The 13584-nt window shown below is 36.6% G+C and overlaps 2 protein-coding genes across 3 annotated transcripts in view; one reads left to right on the forward strand and one right to left on the reverse strand.

The window, feature by feature from the left end:
- LOC127876767 (protein phosphatase methylesterase 1-like) overlaps positions 1-5247 on the reverse strand; it is a 26753-nt gene extending 21506 nt beyond the window's left edge. The window contains exons 1-2 of the mRNA XM_052422236.1: positions 4973-5247; positions 1383-1485 (exon numbers count right to left, since the gene is read on the reverse strand). Of these exons, the coding sequence (XP_052278196.1) occupies positions 1383-1485; positions 4973-5046 (177 nt within the window). The 5' untranslated portion in view covers positions 5047-5247. The remainder of the gene's footprint in view (positions 1-1382; positions 1486-4972) is intronic.
- LOC127876770 (N-acetylglucosamine-6-phosphate deacetylase-like) overlaps positions 4914-13584 on the forward strand; it is a 24107-nt gene continuing 15436 nt past the window's right edge. Inside the window, exons 1-7 of one of the 2 annotated variants that reach the window (XM_052422239.1) lie at positions 4914-5104; positions 8846-9066; positions 9317-9453; positions 11186-11240; positions 11604-11816; positions 12656-12744; positions 13033-13177. In XM_052422239.1, the coding sequence (XP_052278199.1) occupies positions 8859-9066; positions 9317-9453; positions 11186-11240; positions 11604-11816; positions 12656-12744; positions 13033-13177 (847 nt within the window). In that variant the 5' untranslated portion in view covers positions 4914-5104; positions 8846-8858. Of the gene's footprint in view, positions 5105-5319; positions 5419-8845; positions 9067-9316; positions 9454-11185; positions 11241-11603; positions 11817-12655; positions 12745-13032; positions 13178-13584 lie in introns of those variants that run through there. The other variant, XM_052422240.1, reaches the window with a different exon arrangement.

Here is a 13584-nt window from a genome sequence, read left to right on the forward strand (position 1 = left end):
TCTGGTGTATGTGTGTTGGGGGCAGATTGCGATGTTGGGGTTTATTGCTGACTACATGTAATGTTCTAATATAATTTATGGTTTCAGGTCATTATTCTATTCCTACAAAATAGACAAGCACAAAGTGTATTGCTTTTTATGTTCCCCCAGTCTATACTGGGGGACATATTGATTTTGCCCTGTCTGTTTCTTGGTTAGTTTGTGTCAAACTTTAACATTGGCCATAACTTTTGCAATATTAGAGATAGCAACTTGATATTTGGCATGCATGTATACCTTATGGAGCTGCACATTTCGAGTAGTGAAAGGTCAAGGTCATCATTCAAGGTCAAATATATGGGGGGGACATAGTGTTTCACAAACACATCTTGTTTACTTATACCATCGTACAGGACCAAAATATTACTATAACAACTCAACTGGAATTTTGAAGTTTTCAAGTCTGTTCTTTTTTTAATCGTTTAAGCTTAATCATTAAGTTTATGTGTGTACATTTCTATTGATCATACATACATAAGTTTCACTATGAAAGAAAACAATTTCCATTCATAATGAAACTATGTGTATGATTTGTAGTTCTTGTTTAAAACAAGCAAATTCGTAGCATTGATATCCCCAGCCAAATACATTTTGTTTATGGTTGGGTGCAAATCTCCTGATATACCGTATAATTAGTGTAGGGCAATTGTTTTTATGTATTGCAATTCTCCTCATTGATATGTATACACCCATGAAGTTTCATGTTAAAATCTGGTAGCATATCTGATCTAAGATATAGCCTTGAAAAGTTACATCAAACAAAAACAACAAAGGGCAATAACTCTTAGTTAAGTAAGTGCCGGGTTATGGTTCTTGTGCATGGTACTTCTTAACATTTATCTCTACACACCCATGAAGTTTCATGTTGAAATGTTGTATCGAATCTAAAATATAGCCCTAAAAAGTTCCATCATACAAAACAACAAAGGGCAATAACTCTTATTTAAGAAAGTGAGGGGTTACGGTTATTGTGAATCGTACTTTTCCTCATTGATTGAAGTCTTGCATGATATCTGAGATATAGCCCTGAAAAGTTACATCAAATAAAAACACAAAGTGCAATAACTCTAGGGTTACGGTTCTTGTGCATTGATATCGGACGGACGGACGGACAGACGGACAGACAGTGCTAATTCTATATCCCTCCGCCTTAGGGGATAAAAAAAGGAAAATGGAGGTTCTAGAGGGTGATGGATTGGTTTTGGGTTTTTAGTAATAGATTAAGTAAAGAGGTGTTGAAAGTTTGATAGCGTGTCTAAGTATAATAGTAGGCTAGGTTTTTAGAGACAGAAGTCATTGGTTTTGAGACAGTGATTGAGTTTTCAATTTAAGTACAAAGATACATTTTCTCCAACTTTCACATCATGCATATGCTCGAAATATTTGTCCCAGTAAACTGGTGTATAGTCTCTTTGTCTACCAAGTCCAGGCATTTTCTTTGCACCCCTGTAAAAAAAAAAAAGGAATGCAGGTGACTGTGATTTTATCGTAATATATATATATATATATATATATATATATATATATGTTTTATTTAAACAGCATATTGAAAAAAAACTGGCAAATTATCACTTAATATACTGTCAACTTGTTAATATCATAGTTGTATAAAACATTTCTGAACTCGACTGTGTAACAGATAATGTTACCAGATGTTTAGGGTAAAAACAAAAGGCAATAACTCTAATATTACTATATTTATATAAATTAGGTTGTGCATGACATCACACTGTATCAGGATCAGAGTGACATATATTCCTTACTTTCATAGTATCGCCCCTCCTCATAATATCGTCCCCATAACGAAAAACCTTCATGAAGTGCTGGAAAGTTAATGTTTTTCAATTTTTAGAAGTTTTAACTTATTTGATGGTTATCCATGACTACTTCAACGATCATTCTGATGATTTCCGGTGATCATAAGGTCATGTTTATTCCAGGGTGATGCAATGATTTTTAAATTACGTAACACACAAGTAAGTAGTTTGTTAATGGATTAATAGTAGCTTTACCAAATGTGTTGTATGCCGCTTATTTTTCAATAAAATGTAAAAATATTTTAAAACAAAATGAGCAAGAGTTTCGGTTTTCCTTTATATAATTTTTTTATAACAAGCACATGCGCATAGAGTGCGCAATCAGAAGGGACGATACCATGAGACAAGGTGCACATGTACATGAAACAGATTACTAAAGGGAGCCAAGTCTAGCTATTATTTTGTCAAAACATTGCCGATTTAAATGCATTTTTCATTGTTATGCCCAAGAATACACATTTAACTATAGATTGACATATGACACATGCGTTTTTTTGTATCTGTTCAGTTCCAAAATTCGAATGTTTTCATTAAGAGGGCTGATACTATGGATAGACATGCTATAAGTTCAGAAGGAGACCAAGAACAAAAGGCGCCACGGTGTAGTGGATATAGTGTCTTCCTGGGTTTGATCCCCACTGTGGGAGTGCTCTTCAGATCTCCCATAAAGACACAGAATACTGATTTACCCAGGAAATGTACTAAAGAGCATTTCAAAAGCCTTAGGCTTTCAATGCAATCTAGCTTAGGTAAATGAAATAAACTAAAAGTACAAGTCAAGAGTCCAATCAAGGCATTGACATTTGTGAAAATCAGATGATGAATTTGAAATTTGGTTGTATGTTAAACTATTGTATCATTCAAAACCGTTTCTTTGACTGGCTTACGTGTTGTTTACATCAGTCATTACTTCAGTTCAGAAGAACAAGCTAGGCTTCATTTGCCAATTTTGTTTTCTGTATCTGTATCTGTATCTGTATCTGTATGGTACTCGAAACTAGCTCACTTATGAGCAAAACTTATCGAGGGTGTGGTGTGTGCCCTTTGATGTTAAAATGTTAGCAGCACGATTTAATTAGAACACTTTTGAATTGTTCACTATTAGTACATGTCACTACACTGTCTGGTAAAGAGTTCCAGTCCCGAATAGTACGCGGAATAAAAGAGTATTTATAAATGTCAGTGTTACTTGTTGCCAGTTTGATGGATTTAGAATTATGGTTACGTTGTGGGCGTTTGTTGACTTCTAGGAGATTGTCAGCGGGGACGGCCACCAGGTCGTAGATGATCTTGTGGAAGAAAACCAATCGTTGGTCTCTACGTCGGTCCTTCAATGGTTGCCATTTCAGTTCTTTAAGCATTTCTGTTACGCTGCTCTTGCTTTTGTAGTTGTTACAGACAAAACGTGCTGCACGCCGTTGTACTCCTTCCAGTTTGTCAATGTCTTTTTGAAGATATGGATCCCACACAATGCTTGCATAGTCCAAAATTGAACGTACTAGTGATATGTATGCCTGCTCTTTGAAGTTTTTGTTGCTGTGTCTTAAGTTTCTCCTGATAAATCCAAGAATACTGCTTGCTCTGTTACAGACTTTATTAACATGTGTTGACCACTTTAAGTTTTCACTGATCTGAACTCCTAGATATGGATTATCTTCAACTTTTTTTAAGAAATGGTTATTCAGAGAATAGTTAAATGTTGATGGTACACGTTGTCTATGCATTGTCATGAGATAACACTTTGTTTCGTTAAACCTCATTCCCCAGTTTTTTGACCATTTTTCAAGTGAATGTAAGTCCTTTTGTAAGTTGATATGATCTTCAAAAGAGTTTATTGGTCGATACAAAAGACAATCGTCGGCGAAGAGACGTACTTGTGATGTTACACTTTTTGGTAGGTCGTTGATGTGGCACAAAAATAGTAGAGGACCGAGCACTGTACCCTGGGGCACTCCTGAGTCTACTGTGCATGTAGAAGAGGATTCACCTTCAACAATAACTTTTTGGCTTCTTTCCATTAAGAACGATTGAATCCATTTTAAGATGTTACCCTTTATTCCATAGTTTTCAAGTTTGTATAGTAGTTTCCGATGTGGTACGGTATCAAACGCCTTACTAAAATCTAATATAACCATGTCTATTTGTTTCTTTTTGTCATACATTTTCATAATATCATCCATAGTAAGTATTAACTGGCTTTCACAGGAATGTCCACTACGAAATCCGTGTTGAAGAGACGTAAGTATGTCATATCGCTCTAGATGGTTTAAGATGTGTCGACACAAAATGTGTTCTAAAGTTTTGCAGCAGACGCTTGTTAATGATACTGGGCGGTAGTTACTAGCTTCGTGACGATTGCCCTTTTTAAATATAGGTGTGACGTTTGCGTTTCTCCAGTTTGTTGGTAAGATGCCTGTAGATAGGCTTAACTGGAAGATATGGGTTACTGCAGGTGCAAGTTCCTCTGAGCAATGGCGGAGTACTTTATTCGGAATACTGTCCGGTCCACTAGCTTTATTTACATTCAGTGCTTACAGAAGTTTTTCTACTCCAGGAATTGTTATGTTTAATTCTGTTATTTCAGGGTAACAAGGTTCACTTAACTCAGGGTTTCTTTCTTTTGGGTCTTCCTTGGTAAATACTGATTTGAATTGGTTGTTTAGAATTTCAGCCTTTGATTGACTGTCCTGATATAATTTTCCATTACTTTTTAGTGCTGATACACCCACATTGTCTGTGCGTTTTGATTTTATGTATTTCCAAAAAGACTTATTGTTCCCATCTTCCATGGACTTTGATAGGGATTCATTCACGTAAGACCAGTGTGCATTCCTTAGTTCTTTCTGTGGTTACTTTTATAAAGTTTAAATTGGTCCAAGTCTTCTGATGCCTGTGTTTGTTTAGCTTTTTGGTGTAGTTTATGTTTTTTCTTGATACTATTTATCATGCTTGATGTAATCCAAGGATGACTGTGTTTTTTAGATGTTAGTTTTGATGGTACGTTTTTATCAAGTGCACTGTTAATGCCATTTTTTTACTGTGAACTCAAAACTTGGAACTATCAATAGTAACAGAATATATGCATGAGCTAAAAAGAGAATACTACAATGTCTTACCCAACACCTGGCGGTGGCATTGGTGGCAAACCACCAACTCGCTGTTTTAAAGCTTGTTTATGAAGAAGTGACATTTTGTTGTTGAAATTTAATTACTTGAATTTACTTCCCCTCGAAGAGTGTACGAAATTGGTAAACATTTAAGTTCAACTGTTCTAGAACGAAATTGCTGCTAAATGTTATATTTTTGTCTCATAAAATATAGTTTAAGTATTTAATTTTTAATCAAACTATCATCCCATTGGAATGTCGCAGTGCATTATTTCAAATCAATCTGACAATTCATGCAAAATAGTACGCATAATTATTCGGATAGCATATTCGGATACTGATAATGTGAGAATACTGAGCTCAAGCCGGGAATTGAACCCACGACCTCCTGAGTGGTAGTCAGACACTTTAACCACGTCGCTAAAGAGCTAGCCGAACAGCAAGGCTGGTTGGAAGTAACCTTATTTCACTACACTCCTCCCCCTTTTAATGTTTGAAGGCCCAGACACACCCGCTACAGCATGTCTTGCATCCACATGGCCCTCCCAGAAACCATTAAATAAGTCAAGGTCGCCGTGGTGTAATTGATATGGTGTCCGCCTAGCGACCAGGAGGTCACGGGTTCTATCCCCACCGTGGGAGTGTTCTTTAGATCTCCCCCGAAGACACCAAGTACTGGTTCTAGGCCCAGGAAACGGACTCGAGAGCGTTTATATAAGCCTAAGGCTTTCGATGCAACAGAGCTAAAATAAATAGGTTTAAACTAACCATTTAACAGCTCAGACCCATTCCTGCATTCACAGTTCTTTTTGCCTTGTCGCCATTAATGTGAAAATACTGAGCTCAGGCCGGGGATTGAACTCATGCGGGGAGACCCCAATGCATTAGCAAGTGTTGGAAGTGACCTTATTTCACTACACTGATAAAAAAAAATATGTGTATTTCGAAGTTCATTCGGCTGTCCGGCTAGCGCAGTGGTTGGTATACTCGCTTCTCACATAGGCGACCCAGGTTCAATTCCTGATCCCGGCACCTTGTGAGTTTGGTTGGTAGACAGGTGGGTACTCTGTCTACCCCCTGCAACACAAGACCACAGCAAAAATTAAAAATGTTTACAAATAGCTGGAAATTGCAGCTTTTATTAAAAATTTGTCCCAACTTTTGTGAGTCGAGGAGTGTTGGGGCACAATTGGGATCTACACGTAATGTACAGTGGCCACTGGCTTAGAAAGGACCTAATAAATTTCAAAATACACATACCAAGTTCATGCGTTGGCTGTCCCGCTAGCTCTCGCTTGGTTCACTCGCTTCACACCTAGGGGACCTTTCCTAGCAGCATTTGAGTTATGTTGGTGGTCCTTGTGGGGTTTCTTCCATGAACACCTAAATTGAAAAATCGTTCAGTAGCTTGAAATTGCAGCTATAATTCAAAATTCGTCCCAACTTTTGTGAGTCTAGTATTAAAGTTGATAAGAAGGAGTGCATGAGCAATGTTTGGGTCCACACTTCTGGCTAATAAAGGCCTTCAAAAAACATGCACATGAAGTTCATGAATTTCCGGTTAGAGTAGTGGTCGGTACCAGGCAAGCAGCTTAGGCTTTCTGGGTTCAATGCCCGTTCTCAGAAGCATGTGAATTTGGGTGGTGGTCACCATATAGTACAGCTGGGTTTCCTCTGGTTACTCTGCCCCCCCCCCCTCCCCATTCAAAAAATAAAGACCACACCAAAAGTGAAAATATGTCAGTATTTTTATTCTAAAATAAGAAATTGTTTGGGCTATTCAGCTAGTTATTAGAAAGACATTGCTGACTACAGGCACATGCAGACGATTCTATAGTTCAATTAACAAGCAAAAATATCTCTTCCAGCAAACAGGATTCCATAACAAATTGAACACATAAGAACAATACTATCTCAGATTCTCTTCCAGCAAACTGGATTTCCTAACAGATAGAACGCATTAGAAAGAATACTATCTCTTCCAGCAAACTGAATTCCATAATAGATAGAGCACCTAAGAACGAATACTACATACTACTCTTCCGTTAAACCAGATTCCCTTTCATACCCAACACATTAAAACGCATACTATCTCTATCCAAGCAAACCCAATTCCATAATTAATAAAACAAATTCAAACACATACTATCTTTCAGCAACTCTGATTCCCTAACAAATCAATCACATTGGAATGCATACTATCTCTTCAAGCAATCCTTATTCCCTTACAAGCGATTTTTTTCCTGTCTTTATAAAGTACTGAAAAAAGGCACTTTCCCAATAAGGGAAAAACTTCCAATTGTCCAACTGCCGTCTGAAAAAATCTAAATTGAATGTTTCCAAACAAAGCCCGCCTTTTTTATACGCCCGTTTTTAAGAAACGTGACGTATTATAGTTTCACCTTGGCGGCGGGCGGGTGGGAGGGCGGGCGGTGTCCACAGCAGTGTCCGCTCTCTGATTCAAATAGTTTTCATCCAATCTTCACCAAACTTGGTCAGAAGTTTTATCTAGACAATATCTAGGTCAAGTTTGAATAAGGGCCATGCCGGGTTAAAAACTAGGTCACAGGGTCACTTAGTGCATTTCAAGCATTTAGCATTGTGCCCGCTCTCTAATTGGAGTAGTTTTCATCCGATCTTCACCAAACTTGGTCAGAAGTTGTATCTAGACAATATCTAGGTCAAGTTCGAATATTGGTCATGCTGGGTCAAAAACTAGGTCACAGGGTCACTTAGTGCATTTCAAGCATTTAGCATGGTGTCTGCTCTCTAATTGAAGTAGTTTTCATCCGATCCTCGCCAAATTTGGTCAGAAGTTGTGTCCAGACAATATCTAGGTCAAGTTCGAATATGCTTCATGCTGGGTCAAGAACTAGGTCACGAGGTCACTTAGTGCATTTCAAGCATTAAGCATGGTGTCTGCTCTCTAATTGAAGTAGCTTTCATCTGATCTTCACCAAATTTGGTCAGAAGTTGTGTCTAGATGATATGTAGGTCAAGTTCATATATGGGTCATGGTAAGGTTATCAAGTTTTCCAAAACCTTCAAATGGGTGTATCTTGTGACAGTTCGGCACTCTTGTTTGGTAAATAAAATGCAACATTTAATTAATATCAGCGCAACTCTTTGGCTTGAACATAAGTCAATAAAATATTGACAACTTGACAACACTTAATTATAAAATTTTAAGTATTTGTTAGCAGAAAATAAAATACACCAATTTCCCAGTTTGAGGATTTCACATGGCGAGTTTTCCTAAAATTATTATTTTTTTGGCTATTTTATTTTCCAATTGAACTGGTACCATTTCTTCGCCCAAGTGGGAAAAAAAATGTTGCTTACAAATAAAAACATATTAGAACAAATACTATTCATTCCTGCAAACTGGATTCCCTTGTTGGAATTTTAACCTTTTATGAGAATTGTGATTTTTTTGCGAGGCTGTTTTTGGAGAAAACCCAAGATATTGTCATAGCCAGCTGGTCCGCCGTCCACCGTCCGCCGTAGGCGTCGTGCTAAAACCTTTACATTGGCTCTAAAATCAAAGTGCTTCCACCTACAACTTTGAAACTTCATATGTAGATGCACCTTGATGAGATCTACACGCCACACCCATTTTTGGGTCACTAGGTCAAAGGTCAAGGTCACTGTGACCTCTAATATCAAACTTTAACATAGGCTCTAAAATCAAAGTGCTTCCACCTACAACTTTCAAACTTCATATGTAGTTGCACCTTGATTAGTTCTACATGCCACACCCATTTTTGGGTCACTAGGTCAAAGGACAAGGTCACTGTGACCTCAAAAAAAGTTAACTGTTCTTTGACATCGTGTGCAAACATTTTTTGAGAAATATGAAACATAAGAAAACATATTTTTCAGTTGAACAATCAAAATGCCAGGCCGAGAGGGCTTTATTTACCAGTACAGAAACTGTGTCATACTAAGAGACCACAAACTGCAGAAAGAAGACCTGTGGGTGAGAGACGGGAAGATAATAAATCCTGAGAAGCTCTTTTATGTTGAGAAAAAGAAGGCTGACATTCAGATCAACTGCCACGGAAGCATTATTGCCCCCGGATACATTGACATACAAATAAATGGTATTATTTTGCTTTATTTTGAGGGCCCTGTCAGATGTTTTTGTTAATCTGCTTAAAAATGTACCATTGAAAATGGTTTGACAGCCCAATCCATTGCCCTTAATCTCACTCTGAACAAAAAATAATATATATTATTCATAATTTTCGCTACTACGTTAAATTGCCCCCTTGATATGATTTAAATAATGTTAAAAATGAAAAATCCAAACAAAAGCACTTGAAAGATTCCAACGAGTGCCTAATTCTTCAGGTGGGTTTGGTAGAGATTTCTCAGAGACAGATGACATCGTTGAAGATGTTAAATTTGTTGCGAAGAGTCTTCTGGAGTTTGGGGTGACGTCATTCTGTCCTACCCTGGTGACAAGTTCTAGGGAAATGTATAAGAAGGTATTTGAGTTGTGTTCTATTGTATCATACCTGATATAAGTTTAATTTAGAGAAGTCAAAATTAACTAGTATTTCTGCGGATATATCAGAAGAAGTTTTGTGTTGGCGCCTTTATTTTATGCAGACAAGAAGTTTTTGTAAGTTTACTAAGAATCATCATTGATGCATTCCATGCTGTATCTAGAGAACACTTTGACCTGCAACCATGTGAGTTGATATTCTTCAGATAAAATATGAATGCAAGATGCCGGTGGATTTTGTGGTCAATAGGTCAAATGGCTTGTAACATAATTAATTTATGATTATCTTGAAAATTAATAAACCAACATACATTTAAATAGGTTTAATTGTTTTGTGGGAGGAAAGAAAGAGACTTAAAAGTCAATTATTCAATATCAGAAGAGCTTGTAACATTGTTTCTGCACACGATATCTCCAGAATGCTTTGACCTTTGATCTTCCAAATTGTTATTGTGTTACTTTTTAAGAAAAGACAACTATGAATTTTGAGATGAATATAAGCAGAGGTCAAGGTCACAAAGGCTTTAACATGAATTTTGTTTCTGTATGATATCTACTAGTATATCCTTATGATATCTAGAGAAAGCTATGACCTATGATCATCCAAATAAGTATGCTGGTAAATTGGTAGAAAAGAAATAGAAGCTCAAACTTTCAGTTCAGAAGGAAAATGGTAAATGTCAGTGGGGCTTGTAAAATAAAACTTTGTTTTATTTACAATTTTTATGTCCCCTACTATAGTAGTGGGGGACATATTGTTTTTGCCCTGTCTGTTGGTCTGTCTGTTGGTCTGTCTGTTGGTCTGTTGGTCTGTTTGCGCCAACTTTAATATTTTGCAATAACTTTTGTTATATTGAAGATAGCAACTTCATATTTGGCATGCATGTGTATCTCATGAAGCTGCACATTTTGAGTGGTGAAAGTTCAAGGTCAAGGTCATCCTTCAAGGTCAGAGGTCAAATATATGTGGCCAAAATCGCTCATTTTATGAATACTTTTGCAATATTGAAGATAGCAACTTGATATTTGGCATGCATGTGTATCTCATGGAGCTGCACATTTTGAGTGGTGAAAGGTCAAGGTCATCCTTCAAGGTCAGAGGTCTAATATATGTGGCCCAAATCGCTTATTTTATAAATACTTTTGCAATATTGAAGATAGCAACTTGATATTTGGCACGCATGTGCATCTCATGGAGCTGCACATTTTGAGTGGTGAAAGGTCAAGTTCATCCTTCACGGTCAGAGGTCAAATATATGGGGCCCAAATCACTTATTTTATGAATACTTTTGCAATAATGAAGATAGCAACTTGATATTTGGCATGCATGTGTATCTCATGGAGCTGCACATTTTGAGTGGTGAAAGGTCAAGGTCATCCTTCACAAGGTCAAGGTCATCCTTCAAGGTCAAACATCATATAGGGGGACATTGTGTTTCACAAACACATCTTGTTCCTCTTGTGGATGATGAGAGAACACTTATCTATGATCATCCAAATAAGTATGCTAGTTACTCAGGTGTAAAGGAAGAACATTTGGATTTTGAGATCAACCAGTTAACGGTCGGAGGCCAAGTTCTCATGGGTTTGTGAATGTGCTATTTAAGAAAGTCACATAATGACAAACGTATCTCCAATTAGAAGGCATTCATGTACTCATGCTTGTATTTTATTTTCCATAATGTGAAGTTCATGACATTGTTTTACTTCAGATTGTGCCTTTTGTGAAGAAACAAAATGGCAGTTCTGATGGTGCTGGAATTCTGGGTAAATGTTTCTGATTTGTAAATTGTCATGATATAGACAAGTTTTTATGTACATGAGTCTCTGTCTGAAGAGTTTCATTCAACTAAATACACCCTACTACATGTATGTTGATTATAATTATTTGACAGTTATGATTCTTGTTATAAAGTTAAAACAAACAAAAGTTGGTTCAACCAGCTTAACAAGGTCTGGATTTTGTTTGTTGAACTTAAGCATTTGAATACATTTCAAAATCCTCATGTTCAGCAATCAGACAGGTAAGGACAATTACATTAATGGCAGATGTTAAACCATTTAGTATATGTATTACAAATAACAAATAGCATAGATTAATGTTAGTACTTCTATTATCACTATTTGTAGGTTTACATTTAGAAGGTCCATTCATAAGCAAGGAAAAGAAGGGGGCTCACAATGAGGCAAACATCAAAGACTTCAAGAATGGTTTCAGAGATGTAGAGGAAATGTACTGCCATAATTTTGATAATGTTGCCATAGTAACCATTGCACCGGAGCTAGAACGATGTTCAGAAGTCATCAATGAGCTGTTCAACAGAGGAATCAAAGTTTCAATTGGTACAATATGTCTCATTGTTTGATAGCTATATATTTTTTGGCCCCCAGATCGAATGATCAGGGGGTATATTGTTTTTGGCCCGTCTGTCTGTCTGTCATTGTATGTGTGTGTCTGTCCCAAAGCTTTAACCTTGCTCATAAAATGAAAACTCTGGGGTCTTTGTTCTTTAAACTTCACATGTGCATGCATCTCATTGAGATCTACAATCAAACATGGTTTGAGGTCACTAGGTCAAAGGTCAAGGTCACTGTGACCTTTACATTCAAAATATAACCTTGTTTTTAAAATAGCTGCCATGCGGTTTCAAAGCACAGTAGGGGGCATTGTGTTTCACAAACACAGCTCATGTTCTTATAACGTTTATGCGTCAACAAAGTTGGAGGCATTAAGAACTGCATTTGCCAGACTATACGTATGTAAGCATGTACTTTCCAACACTGGTGTTTAAACTTCTTTTTAACTTTTTGTTAGATCTTTCACAGTTGAAATTTTTACACTGGGACCAGTTTTGGCAGACTTATGGCAATTTTTTTTTAATATTGATTATAAAGTCCCAAACTGTGTGCTTTTAACTCTACTTTATCTTCTTGATCTCAATTAATTTTTCACAGTAAAAATGACCTTAATGTTTTGATAATTGTTAAACAAAATGAAATGGAATGAAAAGGCCTTGAATTTAGCCATGCAAAATGGAATGCAGAGGTTTTATTTTAGTGTCATGAAATAGAATGCAACTGCATTATTTTAGATTCAGACATTGAAATGCTTTTTGTTCATGAGATTCAATATACAACACTTAATAAATATCACCTAAAGGTGTACGATATTCATGAATTAGGGCACAGTGGGGCGAATTTGGTTACTGGGGAAACAGCCATACAACAGGGTGCGAACATGATCACCCACCTGTTTAATGCAATGCTGCCAGTAAGTAAACGCTCTGTTATAGTAATTGTATTCCATAATCATTGAACTTATTTAGGTATTTTGTAATTATACTCTTTTACTGGTATGAAACAGACTTGCTCAGTATTTATCAAGACGCTGGGAAATCATGTAATGCTTAACAACATGACATTGTAAAATATTACCAATATAAAAATATTCTATGAATGTATCTTTTGATCTTATAAAAAAAACATACGACTGAGATTTTATTTCTTAATCAAAAATGAAAGCAACATCACGTCACTCTTTGAGATGTTTAATCTTTAGTTCCATCATCGTGATCCCTGTCTCATTGGCCTGCTGACCAGCAACCAGATACCCACAGAGCGAACCGTGTTCTATGGACTCATTGCAGACGGCATCCACACACACCCCTCTGCTTTGAGAATAGCATACAGGGTCCACCCCAAAGGTTAGAACTATTTTTGCAGTTGAAGTTCTTGTGAATACACAACATGACCCATATTTACCAATCTGATTAAAAGACATCAGGTTAAGATTAAACACAATTGTTTGATATTCATACCAAAGAAGTGTAACTTAAAATGCAAAATGACCTATAGGCAAGTTGATTATCACATACAAAATTATAATCCAAAATTATATAGAGCCTTTCCAAATTAATATGCATAAAGTCTTGTGTTTGTTAGCATGTTAGCACTTCTTAAAATTAGCCCAAGTCATTTAACACTGCTTTGGTACATTTTGAATCAAACTTACTCACATTCTTAATTTCATGTAGGAAGTTGCTAATTTGTCTACCGTATCTCTTAATTAATTTTGATGACTGCATGACTGTTCAACGTGAAGATGTTCAAT

This window comes from Dreissena polymorpha, chromosome 4 (genome assembly GCF_020536995.1).
Source record: "Dreissena polymorpha isolate Duluth1 chromosome 4, UMN_Dpol_1.0, whole genome shotgun sequence".
NCBI lineage: Eukaryota > Metazoa > Mollusca > Bivalvia > Myida > Dreissenidae > Dreissena > Dreissena polymorpha.